Here is a 27928-nt window from a genome sequence, read left to right as displayed (position 1 = left end):
GGTTCCTTCAGCTGCCACTCAGGCTGCCCAAGTCTGGCGGTGACGTAACCCTGTCTGCCTCAGACTGCCCGCCCCCACCCCCCAGCGGATCTGTGTCGCTTTGGACTTGAATGAGGTGCAGAGGCAGCTTCGAGCCAGACAGAGAGACAGACAGATCATAAGTAGCGGCACCTCCTGTCTGCGCGAACCACCACCGTCTCCCAACTCCGGAGGGCAGGGGGGACAGAAGGCAGCTGCAACAGAAAAGACCCCCGTTAGCCACAACCTCTCTGCACCAGACACGCACCCCCGACCTCAGAACCAACGCTGGAAAGACGGAGGTGTCTAACTGGCTTTTTCCCGTCGTCGTTTTTTGTATTTAAATGTACAACTTCATGGGTCTGAATAGCACAGCAGCAGCAGCAGGATCTATCCAGCCCAATGTCTCCTGCACATGCAATTGCAAACGATCGTCGCTGTTCCAAAGTATGGAGATCAGTAAGTACTGCGAGACTGCTCTAGAACTCTTACACAAAGCATTGCCCTTGTGATTTCTGTGTGTGTGTGTGTGTGTGTGTTCTCTTCTTAAGTTAAATACAGCATATGTGTGTGTGCTTACCCGCACCGCACAGTGCAGTCCAGTCATTATTGTTAAGTGTCTATGGTAAGTTAGCTGCCTGTTTCTGTTTCGCTGAGGCTGCCGTCATAAGCTGTCTCTGGCTAAGTTTGAGCTGCGTGCTGGTGCTAGTGTCGTGTTAAAGTTTCTGTAGGAGTTGTTTGTCTGTCTCTTTGTAGTTGCTCAGTGCTTTCACTCGATCTTCATTTGATCATTGTCAATGGAGAAACTACGTAGTTGGTAGGCTGATAATGATGATGATGATGATTATTATTATTATTATTATTATTATTATTATTATTATTATTATTATTATTATTATTATTATTTTAGTTTAGTTGGGTTTTAGCCAAAAAAAGTTTTTGTATACCGAGACAATTTGCTGTGTACAGTGTCAGTTTTTAAAAAAATAAGTATGTGTATAGTGTGTGTGTGTGTGTGTGTGTGGTATACATGTGAGTGTGTGTGTGTGTGTGTGTGGTATACATGTGAGTGTGTGTGTGTGTGTGTGTGGTATACATGTGAGTGTGTGTGTGTGTGTGTGTGTGGTATACATGTGAGTGTGTGTATGTGTGTGTGTGTGGTATACATGTGAGTGTGTGTGTATGTGTGTGTGTGTGTATGTGTGTGTGTGGTATACGTGTGTGTGGTATACATGTGAGTGTGTGTGTGGTATACATGTGAGTGTGTGTGTGTGTGTGGTATACATGTGAGTGTGTGTGTAGTATACATGTGTGTGTGGTATACATGTGTGGTATACGTGTGTGTGTGTAGTATACGTGTGTGTGTGTGTTTGTAGTATACGTGTGAGTGTGTGTGTGCGTGTGTGTGTGTGTGTGTGTGTGTGTGCGTGTGTGTGTGTTGGCGGGCGGTTGTATTATTAGCACATCGAGCTGGATTGTTCCTCATTTCGTTTTGGGCTCTCCAGACAGTTTCACTTTGACTGGCACGGAGCCAGCAGTCACAACGGCTGTGTTCCCTGAGCCGGGACTCGGTGTGCATCGTTAGAAATGTCACATTCCTCACTGTGTATGTATGTGTTTACAGTATGAAGGCAGATGTTACAACCAGTTCAGATTTACTGACGCTAGGTAGCTGATTTCACTGCTGCCAGTCAATGGTGTGAAACACATTCCTTTAATTACCCGTCCCCTTTCCTAAACTCCAATACAATCCCAGCATTGCTGATGTTAACCCACTGGCCGCGGTGTGTGTGGGGGGCCTCTGACACTGCCAGTGGAACTTGTAATAAGAACCCCCCCCCCCCGAAAAGGCTGCTGCCAGTAGACTCACCACCAGCTATAGTCACCCAGATGTATATAATGTATGTATTGCCACTATAACACAGCTAACACCTCGGAGTGTTTTACTCCCCGTGTTGCCATGTTTGACTTTGTTACACATGCAGTATTGTTTATAAATGAAGTGCTGTATATCCTTGAGCAAATAGAGTGTTTTTGAGACCAAGGGTCTGATGAGATCCGGATGATGGCATCAGTGTGACAGTTACAGTGCTGTAGATAGGGCCACAAGCAGTTCTTTACTGTTCTTCAAACACTCAAGCACGCTTATAAGAAGAACGGCTATGGTTGATAGAATCTCTCCTTGTTGTGTCTCTTGCTGTAGAGGGGTAATGAAGGCCAGCAATGGGCTTTGCTTCAGCTTTTTTGTTATGAGTCTAACTTTTCTTGGGCAGACAAGAGTGGAAAAAAATGGAATCTGATCTGTGGTGACTAACGTATTATTCTGGCAGCACCCTTTGTTTTAGAAAACTCAGTTTTGGATCGAGTCATTTTGAAGCCTGCACACATCTAGCTAATAATAAATGAGAAACACAGATCTGTCCTGCTGTAATCATCAGACGAGAGTTGGGGCTTGGGGGCTGGGGGCTGGGGGCGGGGGCTTGGGGGCTGGGGGCGGGGGCTGGGGGGCTGGGGGCGGGGGCTGGGGGGCTTGGGGGGGGGGGGGGGGGGCTTTTAGCTTTCTTATGATTCTGAAACTATTTCAGTATTCTGATCACCAGACAACCACAGGTATAACAGCTACTGTACGGGGAGGACTGTACCTCAAGATAACTTCACTCACTTGGAATATTCTGTGCTACACAAATAAATAAACAGGTATACCTCCGATGAGCTGTAAATAAACAGGTGTACCTCCGATGAGCTGTAAATAAACAGGTATACCTCCAATGAGCTGTAAATAAACAGGGATACCTCCGATGAGCTGTAAATAAACAGGGATACCTCCGATGAGCTGTAAATAAACAGGGATACCTCCGATGAGCTGTAAATAAACAGGGATACCTCCGATGAGCTGTAAATAAACAGGGATACCTCCGATGAGCTGTAAATAAACAGGGATACCTCCGATGAGCTGTAAATAAACAGGGATACCTCCGATGAGCTGTAAATAAACAGGGATACCTCAGATGAGCTGTAAATAAACAGGTATACCTCCGATGAGCTGTAAATAAACAGGGATACCTCCGATGAGCGGAGTCTCAGAGTGTGTGTTTGAGAACCAGGCTCCATGTTCTGTACCATGCCTGGGGTCATGTTCTCTGTGCTCTGCTGTACTAACCTCAGTTATTCGTGCTGCCGCAGCTCGTAGTAAGGAGATCTCATACAGCATGCAGCCCCTAGTGATTACAGGAAGAGCTCAGTCAAGCAGTGATGCTTCTGCCCAGGCAGAGGACTGGTTAGTGCTGCTTTGCATAATCTCAAGACTCAGTCTAGTTATGTGTTATAGTTTGGCTCGGATGGGTAAATTGGCTACTTTCTAAGAAAGCCGGTATTCTTCAGTTTCAGTTCTTATCCCCGAGCCTTCCCTTCATTTTGCACGCAGCGTGCCAGCACTGAAAACCGCTGCAGTGGGGAATGCTGGCCTGTTCGATGGGATTGTGCAGGTAAACCAGTTCACAACATGTTTGATTTCTCCCGGTGTTTATTTGTGGTGGATTTCATTCAGTATGGGTTTGCAGTGAACGTGGGAGTGAGATCTAGACTAACAGTCCTCAATGTCTTCTTGGAGCATTCCCTGGAGAATGTCTAGACTTTAAGAAGAGTGACGGCTGCAAGGTAAGAGGTGGTGTAAGCTGGAAGATGTATCATCTCACTACTGGTACAAATCAATACCTATTATTGTTGACTATCTAATTAAGGGTGTCTCAGCAAACAGCATTGCACAGATGGGCTCCTTCATGGGCTGCCTGTTTGTGTGAATGCAGTTTTCATGGTGTGCCGTGAATGCTGGGATTCAGCTCTGTTTCCATCCTCTAGCCTCCCCTTTCCGCAGTGTGCCAGCGGAGCTTCATTTACTTTATGAATTCAGTGCTCCCTCATAGCTTTGTGAACTTTATGACTGTGAACATAAAGAACACATCTTTCTTTCAGACAGCTAGTTAGGGACAGTTGCTTCAAAAACAAACAGAAAAACAAGCGATTTATGTTCTTTTATTTATAATATTTAAAAAATATATAATTCAATAAACTGAAAGATTTCCATCAGTCAGATAATTTATATATTACTTCGTCCTGCCACAATTACAGCATTCTGCCGTTGGTGGCACTGTGTGCCACGAATATAAGTGGCACAGTGTTATGCCCGCTCGGACGAGAGCAGGTTTGCAGAGCTGCTGTAATGTTTTTCTCGAGAGGTTGGCACGCTGCGTTGGTCAAGCACTCATCTCTCAATACTTTGTATAGGTGCTGGTCTGCTGTTTCAAACGGTGTGTGCTTCTGAAACCTACATTCACTGTGTGTGGTTTGCCAAGTATGTGTCTCATGTGATGCAGTAGCCCTGTGCAGCACAGTGGTGCTTCTGTATGATTGTGTTGTATAACATGCCTGCCTCACCAGCACCATCTTTAATGTTTCAGTTTGGTTGTGTCTGTGTTGCTCACATTGCAGGCATGCAGACAGCTATTATCGCAGTATGTGTCAGGGCTATTTTCACTGTACAACACACCTTGGTCTATCGCCCTAAGCTTATACGCGTCTGACAGCTTTCTAGATGAGTCTCTGTGTAAGAGAGCCGCACAGATCCAGCAGCTGACAGTATCTGAGAGTCTAAAAATCCAGCCAGAAAGCACGGAAATGAAATCTCTCGCTCTCTCGCTCTCTCGCTCTCTCTCTCGCTCTCTCTCTCTCTCTCTCTCTCTCTCTCTCTCATGCCTTTAGCAATTTGCGAAAGGCAGAGCCAGGCTGTAAAAATATTGACATTGAAATATTGGCACGAGAGGTATTCTTTCTTTCTTGATTTGATTAGATTTCTGCTGTATGCAGATTTGAACTTGATCTAACCCGTCAAGTCTGTTTTTATACACCATTCCTGCTGTAAGATAGCTGCAGTCATGCAGATTCAGTGCAGCGACTGGGCATATGAACATGCTGTGTGTGTTACACAGCCTCCTCAAAGCTGTTTCAATTCACTGTCACATGCTATGTGTGTTACACAGCCTTCTCAAAGCTGTTTCAATTCACTATAACATGCTATGTGTGTTACACAGCCTTCTCAAAGCTGTTTCAATTCACTGTCACATGCTATGTGTGTTACACAGCATTCTCAAAGCTGTTTCAATTCACTATAACATGCTATGTGTGTTACACAGCCTTCTCAAAGCTGTTTCAATTCACTGTCACATGCTATGTGTGTTACACAGCCTTCTCAAAGCTGTTTCAATTCACTGTAACATGCTATGTGTGTTACACAGCCTTCTCAAAGCTGTTTCAATTCACTATAACATGCTATGTGTGTTACACAGCCTTCTCAAAGCTGTTTCAATTCACTGTCACATGCTATGTGTGTTACACAGCCTTCTCAAAGCTGTTTCAATTCACTATAACATGCTATGTGTGTTACACAGCCTTCTCAAAGCTGTTTCAATTCACTATAACATGCTATGTGTGTTACACAGCCTTCTCAAAGCTGTTTCAATTCACTGTCACATGCTATGTGTGTTACACAGCCTTCTCAAAGCTGTTTCAATTCGCTGTGCAGTTTATTGAGGAATCACATAGGCTCCCACTGAAACTGCAATTGAACCAGCAGGTTTATTTTTCCTTCTCTTGGTATTAGGCTGCACTAATATTCTTTTCCATGTTTACATGCTTTGTTTGCAGATCTTTCTTTTTCATGAAACATTGTCAGCAAGTAGCCTTTGCATTTCAACATTCCTGCAGCCCTCATTATTTAAAGAGTGTTTCATTCCCACTTCCTGTCATGTATTATATAGATATATAGAGAGATAGATCGAGATATAGGTGGATGTACAGAAGTACCAATAGTCATGCATCGTGCCCAGCTTTGAGTGACAGACCACTAAGTGGCCTGAACCACAAAATATAAAGATGTTGTGAATTAAACAGTAAATCTGCAAATATTGAACTTGACACGGCTTCTAGTGCCGGGTAAGCATGTCCTGCCTGCCCTTTTAAAAGAGGAAGCATCTCAACAAGCGCCATGGAACTGTAGAGTAAATCCCACACTCGCCCGTAGTATTGAGTCGTGTATCCCAACACTGCAGCACAGTATACAGCTGTATCCCAACACTGCAGCACAGTATACAGCTGTATCCCAACACTGCAGCACAGTATACAGCTGTATCCCAACACTGCAGCACAGTATACAGCTGTATCCCAACACTGCAGCACAGTATACAGCTGTATCCCAACACTGCAGCACAGTACACAGCTGTATCCCAACACTGCAGCACAGTACACAGCTGTATCCCAACACTGCAGCACAGTATACAGCTGTATCCCAACACTGCAGCACAGTACACAAGATCCAAGGAGTTTTACTGAATGGACAGGAAGTCAGTGTGTTTATTCTCAAATTGAATAGCTACGCTACAGGAGACCAATCCTGTTTTGCCCAAATAGTGAAGTGATACTGTAAGTGTGGATGTGTGTTTTGTATTGTCTGACTAAAGGGGTGAGGCAGCAGATCCCTGTCTGTGTCGGGTGGGTTGAATCCCACTGGTGAGTCATGCAGTGCACTGTGTGCTGTACAGTGTGGTGAAGCCCCCCCTGTCTCAGAGCTCTGACTCAGTCCTGTAGAGCACAGCGAGGCTCGTGATGGTGCAGAGTGGCTCCCCCTTACTGGTGCTGCTCTCACACGTACACCCATAGCACTGGTTTGGTAGAAGCTCCAGCGCTGAGCGCAGACGCTGCTGGATTCAGTGTCTGTCCAGCTTGAACACTGGAGCTCTGCCCTGGCTTGCCTGTGATTCAGGGGTTTTCAAGCTGCTTAGTCACAGTGTGGCTGCCACTTCACCGGCTGGCTGGGTGTCCGTGCCTCGTCCCCTCTGCCCCAGGCACACATGTGTGCAGCTCATTGTTGTCTGTGTTGCCAGTGGGCCAGACTGTCGATTTGTATTCATGAACCCAACTGGATAGAGAAGGGGGTGGGATCGGTGCTCTGCATCACGCGCTTCTTTTACCAGCACTTTACTATTAACTCCAATCTCTGACAGGTAACCAGTAGCAACTGGACAGCAGTAATCCTCGCTCTCACAGCCTTCTGTAGAAGTTTCAAACATTTCAACAGCAAACAAAATAAAACCCCTGAATGCAAACGGGATCTTTGGCTGCACAGAATCGCTTGTTTAATTGTGTACAAGCTGCTGCATTGCTTCTTTATTGAGGTAGTGAGCTTTCCCTTTATTACACTTTGAGGTAGGCACTGTGCTTTACTGCGAGCAGTGACCTGTCTGTGCGTAACTGCTGCTGACCTGCAGGGGGCAGGTGTCACACACATCACACTGCACCTGTACAGCCCCCAGGTGGACTGGCCTGAAAGACAAAGCAACGAGTCACCAGGGGCAGGGAGACAGAATACACCCCTCTGCATTCCTGTCTGACTCAGAGCCTGGCTCTATCTCCTGACTGTGTGTCTAGGAATGTTTATTACAGCCCTGTTGGTCTGGCACTGTCCAGGTTACTGCTGTTTGTATAAGTAAGCCAGCATTTAAAAAAAAAAAAGAGGCACACATAAAATCATAAGAAAATGTGCAGTATTCCACGCAGCGCTGTGCCGTGTGTCTCAACTGGACAGAGACTCGGGTCCTCTGAGGACAGTGTTCCACGCAGCGCTGTGCCGTGTGTCTGAACTGGACTGAGACTCGGGTCCTCTGAGGACAGTGTTCCACGCAGCGCTGTGCCGTGTGTCTGAACTGGACTGAGACTCGGGTCCTCTGAGGACAGTGTTCCACGCAGCGCTGTGCCGTGTGTCTCAACTGGACTGAGACTCGGGTCCTCTGAGGACAGTGTTCCACGCAGCGCTGTGCCGTGTGTCTCAACTGGACTGAGACTCGGGTCCTCTGAGGACAGTGTTCCACGCAGCGCTGTGCCGTGTGTCTCAACTGGACTGAGACTCGGGTCCTCCGAGGACAGTGTTCCATGCAGCGCTGTGCCGTGTGTCTGAACTGGACTGAGACTCGGGTCCTCTGAGGACAGGGTTCCATGCAGCGCTGTGCCGTGTGTCTGAACTGGACTGAGACTCTGGTCCTCTGAGGACAGTGTTCCACGCAGCGCTGTGCCGTGTGTCTGAACTGGACTGAGACTCGGGTCCTCTGAGGACAGTGTTCCATGCAGCGCTGTGCCGTGTGTCTGAACTGGACTGAGACTCGGGTCCTCTGAGGACGGTGTTCCACGCAGCGCTGTGCCGTGTGTCTGAACTGGACTGAGACTCGGGTCCTCTGAGGACAGGGTTCCATGCAGCGCTGTGCCGTGTGTCTGAACTGGACTGAGACTCGGGTCCTCTGAGGACGGTGTTCCATGCAGCGCTGTGCCGTGTGTCTGAACTGGACTGAGACTCGGGTCCTCTGAGGACAGGGTTCCATGCAGCGCTGTGCCGTGTGTCTGAACTGGACTGAGACTCTGGTCCTCTGAGGACAGTGTTCCACGCAGCGCTGTGCCGTGTGTCTGAACTGGACTGAGACTCGGGTCCTCTGAGGACAGTGTTCCATGCAGCGCTGTGCCGTGTGTCTCAACTGGACTGAGACTCGGGTCCTCTGAGGACAGGGTTCCATGCAGCGCTGTGCCATGTGTCTGAACTGGACTGAGACTCGGGTCCTCTGAGGAGCCTGTAATGCTGTAGTCAGCAGGGGAGTTTAAGCTAGACTTCGCTTCCAACACAATACAGTGTGGTTTATTTTACATTTTGATTTTATGGCCGTCACATCAGTGAGTATCGCTTTGATGTAGCCACAGAATCCCATCTCTCTTTGAAATGCACAGATGTTTAACACAGCCTCCCCATCTCTGTCTCTCGCTCTGTCTGTCTGTGTGTCTCTCTCTCTCTCTCTCTCTCTCTCTAAAGTTACCCTGCACAAGTCACTCAGGATATCATATGGGCTGCTTCTATTTTTATATCGTTGTTTTACAGTTGTCTCCGTTTCTGATTTAATTATTAACTTTGGCACTGTCTCTTGCCAGTATTTGTTAGTCTGGTTTCTATGAGACACTCCTCCGGATCTGTTTTGCATGGGCTTGGAGAGACAGAGCCCTCCTATTGAGTTGCATTATTGAGACTCTGTTTCGGTTGCGTTCGTTCCTAATAAGGAGGCTGGGATTGCTACAATGCAGTAGTTGCATGGTTTTGGTTTGGCTCCATGAATGTTGGTGGATTCTAGTGTCTTAATGTTTTCTATTTCTTTGCAGCTGTAGCCTTGCATGGCAGTACATGGTACTGCACAATCCGTCATCCTAAAGCAAGCTGCAATGTTGTTGCTGATTCCTGCTGCTGGATTCAGAGAGGCAGCTGCAGTACAGAGCTGCTGATTTTCCAGACCCCTGTACTTCAGTTCATTTGTGGATTCATCATTTTTTTTATAACCTTTTTGTTATCAACTTGATAGACTTTAGGGGAAAAGCCTAGAACAGTCTGTACTTTTAAACAAAAATACTGCAATAAATAAACAGAGACACTCTCAGGAGAAATGGTCGGGTTGTCACAATTTCGAAGCTCTAAGGAAGCTCTTTTGCTCGTCACGAAGTGAACATCAGCTCTGTCTGGCTGAGCGGATCCCTGCAGCTCCAGCTCAACTATCAGCTCTGTCTGGCTGAGCGGATCCCTTCAGCTCCAGCTCAACTATCAGCTCTGTCTGGCTGAGCGTATCCCTGCAGCTCCAGCTCAACTATCAGCTCTGTCTGGCTGAGCGGATCCCCGCAGCTTTGTTAACATGAGACCCGACGACGCGGCCGCTTCATCGTGGACACGAGACCCGACGACGCGGCCGCTTCATCGTGGACACGAGACCCGACGACGCGGCCGCTTCATTAACATCAGCTGCAAGCTCTCCATATTTGGGTGTTGCGGCTCTCCTCGCAGCTCAGCCTTTTAAAGACTGAAGTTCGGCACAAGCGAGAGCCAGTGTGCAGACCCTTTGTCTGTGACCCAGCTGTACTGTACCCTCTGCCTTGAGGTCATTCGCAGTGTGAATACAGCCGGTGTATGCTGTCCCAATCCAATGTCGGGGTCTATAAGAGAAGTAAGAGAGCGCTGGCAATGCAACAACACTTCAGAACACCCCTCTTTCTCTGAATAGTGCAGCTTGTGCAGTAATGGAGATTGTTGTTCGTTTGCAGTGATGAGACCTCTGTCTGGTCACTTCAGTCAGGCTCTTGTTGGTTTGTTCTCCAGACAGCCACTGTGTCCCATAGCTACTGCCTGAGAGAGGAGGGTGCTGGCAAGCGCTATTCAACATTACACGAACTGGGACCTGGGAGATGCACTTCACAGCTCTTTCATGCTTAAAGCCAGGGTCTGGCAGACCTGGGAGATGCACTTCACAGCTCTTTCATGCTTAAAGCCAGGCTCTGGCAGACCTGGGAGATGCACTTCACAGCTCTTTCATGCTTAAAGCCAGGCTCTGGCAGACCTGGGAGATGCACTTCACAGCTCTTTCATGCTTAAAGCCAGGGTCTGGCAGACCTGGGAGATGCACTTCCTGGCTCTTTCATGCTTAAAGCCAGGCTCTGGCAGAGAGGGCTCTGATCACTTCCCTGCCAGTGATGCAGGATAGCTGCAGTGTGTTCTGTTCTTTTCTCTTGACACAGTTTTATTATTAGGCTGGTCTGGGGCTCTGTTTCATTTCAGAGCACTTCTTCCCCATGAAGGTCCCTAGTGTAGATGTTGTGGCCGATCGCTTTGCTCATTAATCACTTAGTTTCACACTGTCTGCTGTCCGGCTCGGTTTCAGATGACAGTGTCGATGGTACAGCTGCTTGCCTGCATCACAGTTCTTTGCAGGAGCTCATGTGTGTTGAGGGTGAATTGGGCAGCGCTGCTAGGGACACAGTAAGGATATGGAGAGCAGCTTTCCCACTGCTACTGGAGAGACGGGGGAGAGGGGCAGGTAGGGGGAGAGGGGCAGGGAGAGGAGAGGGGCAGGCAGAGGGAGAGGGGCAGGCAGAGGGAGAGGGGCAGGGAGAGGAGAGGGGCAGGCAGAGGGAGAGGGGCAGGCAGAGGGAGAGGGGCAGGCAGAGGGAGAGGGGCAGGGAGAGGAGAGGAGAGGGGCAGGCAGAGGGAGAGGGGCAGGGAGAGGAGAGGAGAGGGGCAGGCAGAGGGAGAGGGGCAGGGAGAGGAGAGGGGCAGGCAGAGGGAGAGGGGCAGGCAGAGGGAGAGGGGCAGGGAGAGGAGAGGGGCAGGCAGAGGGAGAGGGGCAGGCAGAGGGAGAGGGGCAGGCAGAGGGAGAGGGGCAGGGAGAGGGAGAGGGGCAGGCAGAGGGAGAGGGGCAGGCAGAGGGAGAGGGGCAGGCAGAGGGAGAGGGGCAGGGAGAGGAGAGGGGCAGGCAGAGGGAGAGGGGCAGGCAGAGGGAGAGGGGCAGGCAGAGGGAGAGGGGCAGGCTTGCTCCAGTGAGATATTCCATTTCAGGTTTTTGTTCCAGCATGACTGAGAAATTTGTACTTGATCATTTTACAGTACATTGTTAGTGGTATTATTATTATTATTATTATTATCATTATTATTATTATTATTATTATTATTATTATTATTATTATTATTTATTTCTTAGCAGACGCCCTTATCCAGGGCGACTTACAATCGTAAGCAAATACATTGCAAGTGTTACAATACAAGTAATACAATAAGAGCAAGAAATACAATAACTTTTGTTCAAGTAGTGGTAGTCAATAATAATAATAATAAAAAAAGCAAAAGACGCATCGCTTCAGGGAGTTCTAGTGCTGGATTATTTCCCATTCATATGTACTATTTATTCTTAACACTTCAGGAAGCTGAAATGTATTCTGTTCTGTTTCTATACACTTCGCGTAGGCTTCTTGTTCAGTCCTGAGTCTCTGTGGGCACAGTGCAAGCAGCTCCTGTGTGGAGCCCCCATTGTCTGGAAGTGGGGGCGTCTTGTGCTGTCTGGGCTATTGTTTGCCGCGGCTGCTGCTGCTGCTGCTGCTGCTGCTGCTGCTGCTGCTGCTGGTGGCTGTGAATGAGCAGGATGTGTGAGAGCTGCTGGCTGTGAATGAGCAGGATGTGTGAGAGCTGCTGGCTGTGAATGAGCAGGATGTGTGAGAGCTGCTGGCTGTCTGTGAATGAGCAGGATGTGTGAGAGCTGCTGACTGTGAATGAGCAGGATGTGTGAGAGCTGCTGGCTGTGAATGAGCAGGATGTTTGAGAGCTTCTGTCTGTCTGTGAATGAGCAGGATTTGTGAGAGCTGCTGGCTGTGAATGAGCAGGATGTGTGAGAGCTGCTGGCTGTCTGTGAATGAGCAGGATGTGTGAGAGCTGCTGGCTGTCTGTGAATGAGTAGGATGTGTGAGAGCTGCTGGCTGTGAATGAGCAGGATGTGTGAGAGCTGCTGGCTGTGAATGAGCAGGATGTGTGAGAGCTGCTGGGCTGGTCTCTGTCCCTGTCTCTGTCCCTGTCCCTGTCCCTGTCTCTACAGTTCCTCAGTAGTGGCCTAGCCAGCCCTGAGCTGTGAGGAAGGTCTGGTGGGGCGATACTTTTACTGCTTGTGTGGTAAATGTGATACAATATTGCTGCACAAAACACTTTTTACTTAAACTTTAAACATAAAGGCAGCGATTTCCATTTTTTGGTGAAAACAAACTGTAATTGTTAACCATGCCTAATATTTGCACCTGACATGATGTCTTGAAAGGTGTGCATGTCTATTTTGTATTCTACTTGTATTCCAGTGTGACTGATCCACAGATCAGGGTGGTCAGGCTGGTGCTTGGTGGCTCTGAGTCCTGCCCTGGGCAGTGTGGCTCTCCTCCCTGTAGCTGAAACAGTGGAGCAGTGCATAGCATGCTACAAAGCTCCCCTCCCCTCCCCTCCCCACTCCCAGCACTTCAAATGGTCTTTGTTCTGGCTGTCTAGACATGATGCAAAAAAGGGAATACTCAATGCTGGCTGGCTGAGTGAGTGAGGGGCTTAACCCTTTGCATCCTGCAGCCCTCCCTGGATCCCACAGACTGAAGGTACAGCAGCATGCAGTGCGTGTGGGGAATTGCTGTGGATATTCAGGGGCAACGCCACTCCATTGCATTTCACGAAGTCACTCAATGCAAACATGGGTTTTTATTTGAGTCCAATGTAGCCCTGTACACCACATACTGTAGTTGATGGCGTTAAGCATTTAGTTGTAGATTAAACATTGAGCAGGAAGGAGCTTTAGAAAAAGGGCCTTTGTATCCCAAGTTTCTCAAAAGCACATCTGGACTTGGGTACCTCTTGTATTCATTTGCATGTTGAGTTTCTCGCAGTCACTGTCTCACTTCTGTAAGATCCTCTTTTGTTTCCACACTGTAGTGCTCTTTGCTGAGTCTGCTTCAGCAGCACAGTGAAGTGATCACTGTTTACAAAGAGGCTTTGTCTGCCTTCAAGAGTTCAGAGGTGAAAGTTCAGAGTGTGGAGGAGGGGTTAACGACCCTGCTGTTCCGTCCAGTGATAACCAATGAGAGGCTGTTCTGGAGGAATCGTTGCTTTAAAACTCTGCTGTAAACAAGACGCATGAAGACGAATCTGCACACAGGTGTAGTTGTTTTATGTTTGTTTTTCAAATAAAGTTAAAACCTTTAGTGATGAAAACACACCAACTGCACAACTCCCCCATAAAGCCTGTATTCACAGAGGAGCTGAGCGCGGCCCGCTGCCCCACCGCTATCCATTGCGAAGAGCTCTGTTCATAAAGGTCAGCATTGTCCATTCTTCATCATGTCCTGGCATGAACAGCAGCATCCTATATCCCCCAGTTCCTATCCCTCTTTCAGGGCCTGCAGTTGTCAGGGATGAAGCTGTTTTAAACACAGATAGGGTATGCTAGAATAATAAGGGATGAAGCTGTTTTAAACACAGATAGGGTGTGCTAGAATAATAAGGGATGAAGCTGTTTTAAACACAGATATGGTGTGCTAGAATAATAAGGGATGAAGCTGTTTTAAACACAGATAGGGTGTGCTAGAATAATAAGGGATGAAGCTGTTTTAAACACAGATAGGGTATGCTAGAATAATAAGGGATGAAGCTGTTTTAAACACAGATAGTGTATGCTAGAATAATAAGGGATGAAGCTGTTTTAAACACAGATAGGGTATGCTAGAATAATAAGGGATAAAGCTGTTTTAAACACAGATAGGGTATGCTAGAATAATAAGGGATGAAGCTGTTTTAAACACAGATCGGGTATGCTAGAATAATAAGGGATGAAGCTGTTTTAAACACAGATAGGGTGTGCTAGAATAATAAGGGATGAAGCTGTTTTAAACACAGATAGGGTGTGCTAGAATAATAAGGGATGAAGCTGTTTTAAACACAGATAGGGTGTGCTAGAATAATAAGGGATGAAGCTGTTTTAAACACAGATAGGGTATGCTAGAATAATAAGGGATGAAGCTGTTTTAAACACAGATAGGGTGTGCTAGAATAATAAGGGATGAAGCTGTTTTAAACACAGATAGGGTATGCTAGAATAATAAGGGATGAAGCTGTTTTAAACACAGATAGGGTGTGCTAGAATAATAAGGGATGAAGCTGTTTTAAACACAGATAGGGTATGCTAGAATAATAAGGGATGAAGCTGTTTTAAACACAGATAGTGTATGCTAGAATAATAAGGGATGAAGCTGTTTTAAACACAGATAGGGTATGCTAGAATAATAAGGGATGAAGCTGTTTTAAAACATCTCTCGCATGAAAGGGGGGTTTGGGCTGAACTCATTGGCAGAATGTCTTTTGTTTTCTTCCTGGCATTAGATCCTGACTGGAAAAGTCTGAGCAGTCCTCTCTCAATCAGCATTGATGTACTTGCATCATTCTCCGTCTGTTGCAGCCTCTTTGTGTGTAATTGAGACCAGCGAGTGAGGTGCTTCCTTCTCTGCTGAAATGGCCTTTGTTACCCTGTCTAGACGTGGTGCTGCCTGAATGCTTCGTGTGCCACAGAGAAGACAATGAAAGGCTCCGTTACTGAATTTCAGTTGGGATTGTGAAAGTGCAACCCCTGCCTTCATATCATAACATGACTGTATTGCCTGATAGGGGGAGAAAGCCCAGTTTATCGCTGATGGGAGAGCGGGCTCCTCATATCGCTGATGGGAGAGCGGGCTCCTCATATCGCTGATGGGAGAGCGGGCTCTGCGTATCGCTGATGGGAGAGCGGGCTCCTCATATCGCTGATGGGAGAGCGGGCTCTGCATATCGCTGATGGGAGAGCGGGCTCCTCATATCGCTGATGGGAGAGCGGGCTCCTCATATCGCTGATGGGAGAGCGGGCTCTGCTTATTGCTGATGGGAGAGCGGGCTCCTCATATCGCTGATGGGAGAGCGGGCTCCTCATATCGCTGATGGGAGAGCGGGCTCTGCGTATCGCTGATGGGAGAGCGGGCTCTGCTTATTGCTGATGGGAGAGCGGGCTCTGCTTATTGCTGATGGGAGAGCGGGCTCTGCTTATTGCTGATGGGAGAGCGGGCTCTGCTTATTGCTGATGGGAGAGCGGGCTCTGCTTATCGCTGATGGGAGAGCGGGCTCTGCTTATTGCTGATGGGAGAGCGGGCTCTGCTTATTGCTGATGGGAGAGCGGGCTCTGCTTATTGCTGATGGGAGAGCGGGCTCCTCATATCGCTGATGGGAGAGCGTACTCTGCTTATTGCTGATGGGAGAGCGGGTTCTGCTTATCGCTGATGGGAGAGCGGGCTTGGCTGTGCTGATCCAGGAGATTCCAGTAGATACTGTTGCTGCACAGGGTTACAATGGGAGTGTCTGAGTGTAAATGCCCCTGCAGATTCTCCAGAGAGCGAGTACAGTAGAACATGCTGGTTATCGGGGGGGGGGGGGGGGGAGTTCTCTCTGAAGTGACCCCGAGTTGTCCTGGGCTGCAGGCTGTTCAGACGCTCCCTCTCCTCTACTCCACGTCTAGCACCACTATCACAGACTCATGCCTCTGAGTTAAATGTTAGAACTGTCCCTGGCAGACAGAGTTAATGTCAGAGCTGTCAGCCCACAGGCACTGGGAGTGACACTGAAATGTGCCTGAAAAATAAAGTCAATTTGCAGCAGTCAAGCTGAAAACCTCCAAGATGCCTCCCGCCGTACAGTTGGAGTGATGTTCCTGGAGTTGAGGGTACAGTGCTTTGCAATCTTGTGACTCCTCAATGGCTTCTCAGAGACTGGGGATAGGGACGATGTGCAGCCCATGTGTAATAAATAGATGGTACAAGCAGCATAATGACACCCTATATATTTCCAGACGATTTCAGGAAAGGGGGAGAGAAAGGGGGCTAGTCTGCCCTTGTCTCTGTGGTCTACATTGTCCTACGACAGGACGTGGTTCATTAGTGGGGCGACTGTGTTGATTGGAAATGAAGATTGAAATCGACCTGCCAGTTTTGTGACTGCTCTCCCTGAAGTATGTGTTTTTGTTTGGTTTTGTTTTTTTTCACATTCATTTCTTATTCAAATGAGGGGTAGCTTGGCTTGTGCCCTTCCTCAGACACGATAAATGAGGCTGGGAGAGAATGGGATGGGTCCCGAAGGCTAGAATAACAATGAGCACCTCTCCTGCCTTGTGAGACACAGCCGCTGCTAACAAGGTTACATTGTCATCCATTTGAGACAGTCAGAGCTCAAGGCCTGGGCAGAGGTGGCACTGTGAAGGATGACTGCAGGGGCTCGTTCATTCATTTACCCTGCAGCTGGTAAACACCCAGGTTCTTGGTTTTGCGTTGCAGTGTAGTTGTGTTACTCTTTGTCCATTTCTCTTCATTTTTCAATACAAGATACTGAAACCTATTAAATTAGTCATTGTATAATAGGGTTTCTGTAATGCTACTTCATTGCTTAAAGATTTCATATAAGTTAAAGGGAATCAAATCTTGTTGTTTTATTTAAACCTGTATAATTAAAGCAGTAATGTTTCAGGAGAAGGATACAGTTGGTGCTCAGACTCCCCCCTGTCTGGGGTTAGGGTTAGGGTTAGTGTGGGGGTGACACTTCCCCTGTCTGGGGTTAGGGTTAGGGTTAGGGTTAGTGTGGGGGTGACACTTCCCCTGTCTGGGGTTAGGGTTAGGGTTAGGGTTAGTGTGGGGGTGACACTTCCCCTGTCTGGGGTTAGGGTTCGTGTGGGGGTGACACTTCCCCTGTCTGGGGTTAGGGTTCATGTGGGGGTGACACTCCCCCTGTCTGGGGTTAGGGTTCGTGTGGGGGTGACACTCCCCCTGTCTGGGGGTAGGGTTCGTGTGGGGGTGACATTCCCCCTGTCTGGGGTTAGGGTTAGTGTGGGGGTGACACCCCCCCTGTCTGGGGGTAGGGTTCGTGTGGGGGTGACACTCCCCCTGTCTGGGGTTAGGGTTAGTGTGGGGGTGACATTCCCCCTGTCTGGGGTTAAGGTTAGTGTGGGGGTGACACTCCCCCTGTCTGGGGTTAGGGTTAGTGTGGGGGTGACACTCCCCCTGTCTGGGGTTAGGGTTAGTGTGGGGGTGACACTCCCCCTGTCTGGGGGTAGGGTTCGTGTGGGGGTGACACTCCCCCTGTCTGGGGTTAGGGTTAGGGTTAGTGTGGGGGTGACACTCCCCCTGTCTGGGGTTAAGGTTAGCGTGGGGGTGACACTCCCCCTGTCTCGGGAGACTCGGCATTGCACAGCTCAGGAAAACATTGGACTATCTTTTGAAGATGTCAGTCTGTTCAAACGCACTCAGGATGTGTGTTCTTTATTTCTGAATCGTCCTCAGTGTGCTTGTATAACAGTCTGCAGTGAGGACAGAGGAAACGAAAGGGTTTCAGAGATTGAAATAGGATTTCTGTTCAGCAGTGTTCTGTCCAGTGCCACATCCTGTAGCGCCCATATGAATGATAAAAGAAAAAGGTTTCTGCAGTCAGTGAGTGGAATGATGTCACGAGCAGCACAGTGCAGTCACTCGCTGCCACACTAAACAGGAATATCTGCGAGATACTGCTCACAAGCAAGGCCAGCACTGAAGCTGGCATCCCATGGAAAATAACTGGAGACACATTTGAATTCTTCTTTTCTTTTTTTCTGTGTAATTTGCTGGCTGTCCACTGAAATGGATAGTGCCGTTTCTACACAGACACACAGGGCCCCCTGTCTGTACCTTGTCTTCTTAAACACTGCATATTTATACACAATGCCAATTGATTTTTAGCCCTCTCATAAAAACACTCTGTCCCAAGTGCATGAGAGGAATAGTAAGTGTTGTCAGCACCCCCCTCGGTCCCTGTCAGTCTGCCGGGGTACTGTGTTGTCAGCCCCCCCTCCCCTCGGTCCCTGTCTGTCTGCCGGGGTACTGTGTTGTCAGCCCCCCCTCCCCTTGGTCCCTGTCTGTCTGCTGGGGTACTTGCAGCTGTCTGGCTTCGCTCTGACCAGGGGGAGGGGGTTCCCTTTAACCTTTAACCTTTCTTGTCAGCTTCCATTGTGTGTCCTGGTTTGGTTGTGTTGCAGCCTGTGCACGTAGCTGTGCTCTCAGCAGCTGCTTCTTCTGGTTCTCGGACGGATTCTCTGAAAGGGGGCTGCTCGTTCCCAATCTTCAGTCTCCTCTTTGCGTATGACATACACTTCGTGTGTCACCGCAGGAGCGAGATGCAAGTGAAAGTGCTGTTTTCCATTTGGATGTGCAGTTGCTCTTTTTAAATGACAGTATGGTGTTAGTTTATATATGGAGTGGTTATGATTAGTTCTCTGAGACACTGCAGGGACTCTCTACTATATTAGAGGAGTGGCAGTGAACCTCTTGGGCTTGTCTCGACTGCAGTCTCCCATTAAATCAACTCTCTGAGTCTCCAGAGACACACAGCAACTGAGCATTGGAGGAGGGAGACCTCCTCGAACGAGCCTCCGACTGTGTGATAGAAAGAGACCCTGGACACTGCCCTGACTCGGAGAGAACAGTGCCCGTTTCTACTGTGTTTAGGATGGGGTCTTTGCACAGGGTGTTGAGCCTTTCAGCTGGAGTTGCTCCTGTTTCAGTCAGGCAGCAGCTCAGGCAGTTTGTGAAGAAGAGGAAGCTCATTGCACTGCTCCTGCTGTCCCTATGCCTCCCACCAGGGGGCGCTTCATTGATGTCTTGCTCCTGGGCAGCGCTGCAGACTGCTAGCTGTCAGCCTGTCGGAGCTGTTCACGGGAGGCTGTCTCAGTGTATGTGAGTGTAGGAGCTGTTCATGGGAGGCTGTCTCAGTGTAGGAGCTGTTCACGGGAGGCTGTCTCAGTGTATGTGAGTGTAGGAGCTGTTCACGGGAGGCTGTCTCAGTGTAGGAGCTGTTCACGGGAGGCTGTCTCAGTGTATGTGAGTGTAGGAGCTGTTCATGGGAGGCTGTCTCAGTTTAGGAGCTGTTCATGGGAGGCTGTCTCAGTGTAGGAGCTGTTCATGGGAGGCTGTCTCAGTGTAGGAGCTGTTCATGGGAGGCTGTCTCAGTATATGTGAGTGTAGGAGCTGTTCACGGGAGGCTGTCTCAGTGTAGGAGCTGTTCACGGGAGGCTGTCTCAGTGTATGTGAGTGTAGGAGCTGTTCATGGGAGGCTGTCTCAGTGTAGGAGCTGTTCATGGGAGGCTGTCTCAGTGTAGGAGCTGTTCATGGGAGGCTGTCTCAGTGTAGGAGCTGTTCACGGGAGGCTGTCTCAGTGTATGTGAGTGTAGGAGCTGTTCATGGGAGGCTGTCTCAGTGTAGGAGCTGTTCATGGGAGGCTGTCTCAGTGTAGGAGCTGTTCATGGGAGGCTGTCTCAGTGTAGGAGCTGTTCATGGGAGGCTGTCTCAGTGTAGGAGCTGTTCACGGGAGGCTGTCTCAGTGTATGTGAGTGTAGGAGCTGTTCATGGGAGGCTGTCTCAGTGTAGGAGCTGTTCATGGGAGGCTGTCTCAGTGTAGGAGCTGTTCATGGGAGGCTGTCTCAGTGTAGGAGCTGTTCATGGGAGGCTGTCTCAGTGTAGGAGCTGTTCACGGGAGGCTGTCTCAGTGTATGTGAGTGTAGGAGCTGTTCATGGGAGGCTGTCTCAGTGTAGGAGCTGTTCATGGGAGGCTGTCTCAGTGTAGGAGCTGTTCACGGGAGGCTGTCTCAGTGTATGTGAGTGTAGGAGCTGTTCATGGGAGGCTGTCTCAGTGTAGGAGCTGTTCATGGGAGGCTGTCTCAGTGTAGGAGCTGTTCATGGGAGGCTGTCCCCAGTACTGGTCTGCAGATCAGCAGGCCAGTCTGCTCTGATGCCATTCCTCCCCCTTCCCTTTGTTCTGCTGCCACAGAGCTGAGCTCCTGTTTAGAATAATCAGCTGTTATCATGTGACGCAGGCTGTAAACTCTGAAGTCTGGATGAATTATCTTTCTATAAGGAACACTGTGAACCAGAGGATTGCACAGTTCTTCACACAACCCGGCTACATTTTGAATTTTTGTAGATAACTGTAATTAATTTTTTTTTTTTTTGTGACAAATGTGTATACAAATGCATCTGTTCACATAGCTTGTGTGTGTGCGCGTGCGTATGTATATACAAACCTCAGTCTGTTTGAGAGCACTGACTGCTCAATTCTGTGGGTAAAAAAGAACAAACAAAGAAACTAGGCTACAGCACAAATGAGCAGAGGTCTGTTTTCTTGTGTTTGGTTAAAGCCACCCAGAGGTCCGAGGCTGTGCACACACTATAAATTGACCAGGGGCTTGTTTTGCTTTCTAAACATACACTCATGCATTTTTAGCATTTAACCTTTCCTAATTTCCATGCACTGGCCCCTTGACATGCTGTTGCCTGCAGCACCCCCTGCTGAAAGAAGCTGGAGCAGCTGCAGGCTCCCTTGCTGCTGTCTGCTGCTCTTCGGAGCCCTGCACTCTGCTGCACTGAACAGAGCAGCAGTGTCCCTTGTGATTGAGTCACTGCTGTGGAGCTTCCAGACAGCGGTGTCATCGGGAGCTCTTCTGCAACTCATTCCAACTGGAGTCTTCAATTAATACAGAAACCCTACAGCACAGTACTGCCTGAAACCTGAGCCACTTCATTCCAGTCACGGCAGGACGTGACACACACTGAGAGACGGGCACTACAGTCTATCCTATTGAATCATTCCGTAGCTGTGTGATCTGTAGCACGTGCTGTATCAATCACACTGTGACTGAAGAATCTGGAAGGGACAGAGTAGACCTAAATGAAGACACAAGTGTGCATGTGGTTTTTGTAATGCAGCACCATGACTAGTTCAGCTGTGTTCTAGATTACTGCAGTGATGTTCTGTACGGAGTAGTGAGAGATCTGTTGTTTTTGCACTGCCCCACACGGTGGGGGTGCGTGGGTGCGTGCGTGTGTGTGCGTGTGCGTGCGTGTGTGTGTGTGTGTGTGGGTGTGTGTGTGTGTGTGCGTGGGGGTGTGTGGGTGTGCGTGCGTGTGCGTGCGTGTGTGTGCGTGTGTGGTGTGCTGTGCTGTCCTAACCCCAGTGCTTTGTATTTCCTCTCTGTAGCCCAGCTGGAGTTTGTGCAGATCATTATAATCGTGGTGGTGATGATGGTGATGGTGGTGGTGATCACATGCCTGCTCAATCACTACAAGCTCTCGGCACGCTCCTTCATCACCCGGCACAGCCAGGTCCGCCGGCGAGACGAGACCCTGTCCTCGGTGAGTTAACCCCTTCAGTACCTCTGCATTCTCCTTGCTGCTCTCAAAGCCCCCAAAACAATCCAACACAAACACACACTCAGAAAAGTACCACTGTGCTTCAACAGTGTCACGTTAACATTCCAGTTATTAAAATTCCTTCCCGCTGTAATGAGGAGCGGACACAGAAACCCAGCTCCGGACACAGAAACCCAGCTCCAGACATCTCCTCCTTTCACACCTCAGGGTGTTCACATCACTGCTTCCTTGAAGGCACAGCTCCCCCTCGTGAGCTGCCAGGATACTGGAGTCTGTGTCTGCCTGTCTGCCTTCCTCCCTTCCATCCCAGCTGCACATTTCACAAGTCCTCTCACTTTCACTCCAGTACATTGTAATGTGCTTTTTGTATTTCAGGAAGGAAGTCTGTGGCCTTCGGACAGCTCTGTGCCGGCGAACGTAATGACAGAGGTAGGACGTAATCCGTTTCAGCAATTAGCTTTTGTAGTAGCAGCGATGAAGGGTCATCTAATCCTGTGTGTTCAATGCAATCCTCTGCCTACCTGCAGGATCTCTTGTAATATGGCAGTGAAAGGAGCAGCTGCACTTTGGTATGGTTTACCTTTCAGCCAGTAAAGCACTTTGCAGCGTGTTCAGTACACACTGCATGCATCTCTTATGCTGTGCAGTAGTAAATGATTTCTATTCTAGCTCAGACAGCGACCCTGGGATTGTGCATATCTGTTAAACTGCAAACACAATGCACAGACAGGAGCCTGCAGACGCAATGTGACTTCCACACCCAGCACTCTTCAAGAACACCCTGCTTTGTGATTCTAAAGAGCAGGACGGGGTGAAGGGAAGAGGGTTGGAGCGGACCGGGGCTGTGCTGTAGTGCCCAGACCGAGGGTTAGAATGACCTGTGTTCTGTACGGTTTGAGCCGTCTTGTATCGTGGTCTATCCAAGCCGTTATTCCGTACAGAAATGTTCACAACAGCACTTGATAAGTGAGTGATCTGCTCTAGCAGCACTGTTTTTAAATGGCGTCATGGATTTTCAGTTAGTATTGTGTCGCCTCTCACCCAGTGTGCTCGAGGTCGAAACAGCATTTTAAAAAGGAGCTCAACTCATTTTACAGAAACTTCATTCAGAGTCTTGAGCTTTTTCAAGTGCTTGAACCTGTGCTGCAAGAGTAACGGCTCTTCATTAAAGATGTAACACTGAGAGAGACTGAAGTCAAGTGTAAAAACCCAAACATTTCATCTGCTGGCTCCATTGGTTGCTTGTGTTGATTTCCAGTTGCTAAGCGCTCCCCCTGTGCTGCGCCCCTCCTAATTGTTTCCCTGTTTCCTCAGCAGCAGATGTACACTCCGCGTCCCGCCGACAGGCTGGCGGTGCCATCGTACCTGCAGAGGGACAGATTCAACCGCTTCCAGCCCACCTACCCCTACCTGCAGCACGAGATCGACCTGCCCCCCACCATCTCCCTGTCGGACGGGGAGGAGCCGCCTCCCTACCAGGGGCCCTGCACCCTGCAGCTGCGGGACCCCGAGCAGCAGCTGGAGCTGAACCGAGAGTCTGTCCGCGCCCCGCCCAACCGCACCATCTTCGACAGTGACTTGATCGACACCTCCCTGTACGGGGGTCCCTGCCCCCCCAGCAACAACTCGGGCATCAGTGCCACTTGCTACAGCAGCCAGGGCCGGATGGAGGGGCCGCCACCCACGTACAACGAGGTCATCGGGCACTACCAACCCGGCTCCACGCTTTACCATCACCATAGCAACCACCCCGGGACGCCTCCCCTCCTGCACAGCAACAGACTCAACCAATCACAGCTCAGTGGCCTTGAGAGCACGAACGCACGCAACCAAGAGAAGCAGAAAGGGCACCCTGTCTGAAACCGCGGCAACAGACTCCTTAAACACTGTCTGTGCACTTCATTTAAATAAAGGGGTGGAGTCCCGGGCCCAGGCTCCTCCCCTGTTGTATAAAGTAAATATTTCCTTGTTCTGTGTCGTCCAAGTGCTCACAGCTTTGCAAGGTGTTTATCTTGTTTTTTTTACGTATTGAGGAATTCTAAAAAATTAATTATTATTATTATTATTATTATTATTATTATTATTATTATTATTATTATTATTATTATTATTTGAGCAGTGTGTGTGAATGCTTTACGTCTTTTAATTCACTTTTGAAGAAACGTTTGCACAAAACAATCCGAAGTTTATTTGAAGATCTGCAATATGTATCATAAGAGAAACGTATGTGTGAGGGCAGGGGGTATTTTTGTAAAAGAAATGATTATAAAGAGAAAACTAGTTGTAGTTTTTTGTTTTGTTTGATAACTAGTTCAATGGCAGTTTTTTGAGTGCCAACTCAAAGATGTGTTTAACATTGCGTTAAAAAAGCACGAATCCAGAGTTATTTATATAAATGTTGAAATCTTGCACTATTTTTTAATGTAAATTGCAAGCAGACGCTTGCTCCAGTGAAAGACCTCTGTTGTGTTCAGACGTGTGTGTGTGTGTGTGTGTGTGTGTGTGTGTGTGTGTGTGTGTGTGTGTGTGCGTGTGCGTGTGCGCGTGCGCAGGGTGGAAGAGCGCTTTGCCAATGAAATTCCAGCAGAATCCACTGTTAATGGAAGAGGAAGCTGAGAGGCATGTGAAAGATTTAGAGGAGAAAAAGGGCAAACAGCACTTTACAGCACAAACTTTACAGCTGAAATTTCCAGCTAGACTCAAAGTAACAGTAACACTTATTGGGCTGTAAGTGTGGTCCGATCACACTGACTGTGATTCCCAACTGCTGAACTGCAGTGACCATTTAGGAGGACAGGGGGCAGTGTGGCTCCAGTACAGTCAAGCAACAGAGCGGAACAAACGGAACACTCTGTATCTATTGTTTGTGAAAAACAGGATGAATAAAAATGTCAGTATAGCACTCATCTACATTATAAATGATATTAAGAAGAAAAAATGTGACTGGAGTCCAACTGTATGTACGCCCTGGATTATAAGAAAACCCTGGAACCCTTGGCGCATCAATGCAAGTCCTTTCATTAACACTCCAGAATGCTGTTTCCTGCTTTGAGCTGCTTTGGAAATCTTGCTGTAAAATGCGGGTTCTCTTTGAGGAATTGGGCATCTCTCAGCACTTTAAAAAGTGGCAGGGAAACAAAGTGTTTAGTCAGTATTGTGATGTCTTGATATGCAACGGTTCCCTTGTGAGTCCAAATCCAAAAAAGAAGCCTTTGCTCTCGCGTGTTTGTTTAGCAGTGAAAGAATGGCCGTGGAATCCCTTTATCTTTGTGTTCATCTCAATGCTTTATTCAGTGTGTCGAGGAATAACCTCGGTGCTGAGCTCTTGCCATCCTGTAAATATTGAATCATTTCTTTCATGTGCATTATTCTCTAATTGAACTCCTTGCTATCACTGTGGTTTGTTTTAACTCTGACCACAAAGGGAATGAAGTGTAATACTGGATAAACCACATTTCTGCCATGAACACTAATCCTGACTAAAGCACGGGGAGTCCAGTGGATTCTGTGTTTCCAGGGCCCAGCACAACTTCACTTGTTTTGGTCAGATGGAACATTCATTGCCAGCAAGCTACATTTCAGCTCGTCTCCGCGTTCTACAGATCTGTCGCAATTGGCTACAATCTGTGTGTCTTGAAGGCAGTGTATGCACACAGGTAAACCCCAATAAGATTATACCATGTTGAAGCAGGTAGGGGGAGACCTGTAATCACATCCATGTTGACCAATCCAGGTATTGCACCGCCACGGCTGAACTGGCCCTCGTTGACCCCTGTCAGCATGAAGTGTCCGACTGCACTGAAAGGCTGACGTTCCAGAACACAATAAGTCCAGCTCTGGCATTTCAGAGGCTGCGTTACAGCAGCAGACAGTATAATCAGGGCCGTGCCTCTCTGTTCCATTAACACGAGTGACGTGTCGTTTCTGCTGTAACCTTCATTGTGCAGACCAGTGTGCTGCGGGTCTGTGGAAAAGATACATGTGTTGACAATAGAGGTAATTGGGAGAACGTTGCAATATACCTACTATTTGCCTTTTTGATAATGGAGTTGTTGTTTAACTTAGAAGTGTAAGGAGGGTTTGTGTTTGTTTTTTTTTACAGTTCACTATTTGTGTAAATTCTTCTACATTTCTTCCTATAGTTTTACCGTAAGTTTAAAATCTTATGAACCAGGCATGTACATGTACATGTAGATGTATTTACTTTCTTGTTCCCTGTGTTGCGTTTGTTTTACTTTTTTTTCTGATTTAAAGGACCACAGGTAAGGCACTTAAGCATTGGATCAAACCAGAAAAACAATGATTTGAACGAGAGCAGAGAGTGGAGATGGATGAACTGAATGAGGAGAGAGGGATGGATGAACTGAGTGAGGAGAGAGGGATGGATGAACTGAATGAGGAGAGAGGGATGGATGGACTGAATGAGGAGAGAGGGATGGGTGGACTGAATGAGGAGAGAGGGATGGGTGGACTGAATGAGGAGAGAGGGATGGATGAACTGAATGAGGAGAGAGGGATGGGTGGACTGAATGAGGAGAGGGATGGGTGGACTGAATGAGGAGAGAGGGATAGATGAAATGAATGAGGAGAGGGATGGGTGGACTGAATGAGGAGAGAGGGATGGATGAAATGAATGAGGAGAGAGGGATGGGTGGACTGAATGAGGAGAGAGGGATGGATGGACTGAATGAGGAGAGAGGGATGGGTGGACTGAATGAGGAGAGAGGGATGGGTGGACTGTGAGGTGTTAGTCCCTGTGCTAATGGAGTGACACACAGATGCACACACATCCACAATGGCAATATTGTGACACAGCTAGCGCTGGTCATGCTGAAAGCTTAATGGACTGCAGTAAGAACACTGATCCATTCTCTCTGTGTATTTAGCAGGACTGTGTCCACATGATGCTCCATTCCAGAACATAGACACGCATTCACACGGCTCTCCTGCTTTGGTCAGTGGACTGAATTAAAAGCATAAAAAAGGAGAACATGTTACATGTTTGTTTCTATTTCTTTCTTTTTTTTCTTCATGAGCATTTGCGGTACTCAATGGATCAGCCATGCTTGTTTGTAAACAGTGTAACACTTTCAGGCTGCAGTATAAATCTATTAAGCTTTTTTTATAATCTGCAAAAACATCATGTTTTATAACCAGGTGCTTATTTTGTTATAACAAAGCGGATGTCTTATAAAAGATGTTATTAATACACTGTATGTAGTAACATATGCATATTATATAATATAGCATGTACTATCAAAATATGTAACGTGGTCCGATAGTGATGTTAACAATAACAGATTTTTTTGTAATGATTTTTATTTGTTATATTGGAACCTCAAAGTGTTACTGGCTTTGTAATTTTATATAGTTGAGTATATCTAATACAGAACAAACTGTTTCATACATTTCATTCAACCTCCATCTTTAAACAAAAATAAATACATTGCAAAAAGCTTTTAAAAAGAACCTTTTTTCCTGAGGAGAGGCAGCGAGACCGATTGGCTGCACTCAGACCTGCTCATCTCTGTGACGATGCTGTACAAGGAGCATCGCGGGAGCTTTGAGCAGTTCTGCTCCGAATAAATATTGAATCTCAATAAAATCAAGCCCCCCACCCCAGTGCTGGCACTGCCAGGGGAACGGCACAAGACCCCCGTGTGCCCTGTCGACTATCTTTCTGGTTTGACCCACTTTAACTGCTCTTCGCTGTTCTGGGCCTTTCCTGCTTGAGTTGGGCTTTAGCCAGTGTTGTCTTGCAGGTTCATTCTTGTCTATTGACTGTTAGCATTGGAATTGTTAATGCGTTGGTCGTGTCGTTTCAGGGTTTTTCTATTTCCTTTATAAATGCTTCATGTTTGTGTTACCTGTGTGCTTGTAATCGTACTCTCTTTGTCCTGCTCTCTGCAGTAATCGGCTCTTCTGCTTCACTCCCTCTTGCTGTTCGATCTGTAGTGACATCATTCTGTTTAACTGTCCTTATCTTCTAGTTCAGCATCTCCCTGCTCTACCCCGATGCAAAGGGAGCTCCTTCTCAAATCTGCATTCCCCTTCTGTCTCACATAAAACATGGACAATTATTTATATTGAAAAGAAAGAAGCGGATGAGAGAATAAAGCTACATTTCTGAAGTGTCACAGACTAAAGGAGTTATATTTCCATGCTGTTTTTAAGAGGGGTGTGTTTGGGAGGGGGGTGAGTTTGGGAGGGGGTGTGTGATTGTGGAGGGTGGGTGTGTGATTGTGGAGGG

At 47.9% G+C, this 27928-nt stretch overlaps 1 protein-coding gene across 2 annotated transcripts; it reads left to right on the top strand.

The window, feature by feature from the left end:
• LOC131702089 (protein TMEPAI-like) lies at window positions 1-27812 on the top strand. Of its 2 annotated transcripts, none has more exons than XM_059003852.1 (4): window positions 1-477; window positions 21506-21660; window positions 22054-22107; window positions 22996-27812. In XM_059003852.1, exons 1-4 carry the CDS (start codon window positions 363-365, stop codon window positions 23536-23538), a joined length of 867 nt encoding a protein of 288 aa, XP_058859835.1. In that variant the 5' UTR covers window positions 1-362; the 3' UTR covers window positions 23539-27812. The 2 variants fall into 2 exon arrangements, with proteins under 2 accessions (XP_058859835.1, XP_058859834.1); XM_059003851.1 differs by having other exon boundaries at window positions 22993-27812.
• The last annotated feature ends 116 nt before the right edge of the window (window positions 27813-27928 follow it).

This window comes from Acipenser ruthenus, chromosome 29 (assembly GCF_902713425.1).
Source record: "Acipenser ruthenus chromosome 29, fAciRut3.2 maternal haplotype, whole genome shotgun sequence".
Lineage (NCBI taxonomy): Eukaryota > Metazoa > Chordata > Actinopteri > Acipenseriformes > Acipenseridae > Acipenser > Acipenser ruthenus.
This window is presented reverse-complemented; position numbering and strand designations above follow the sequence as displayed.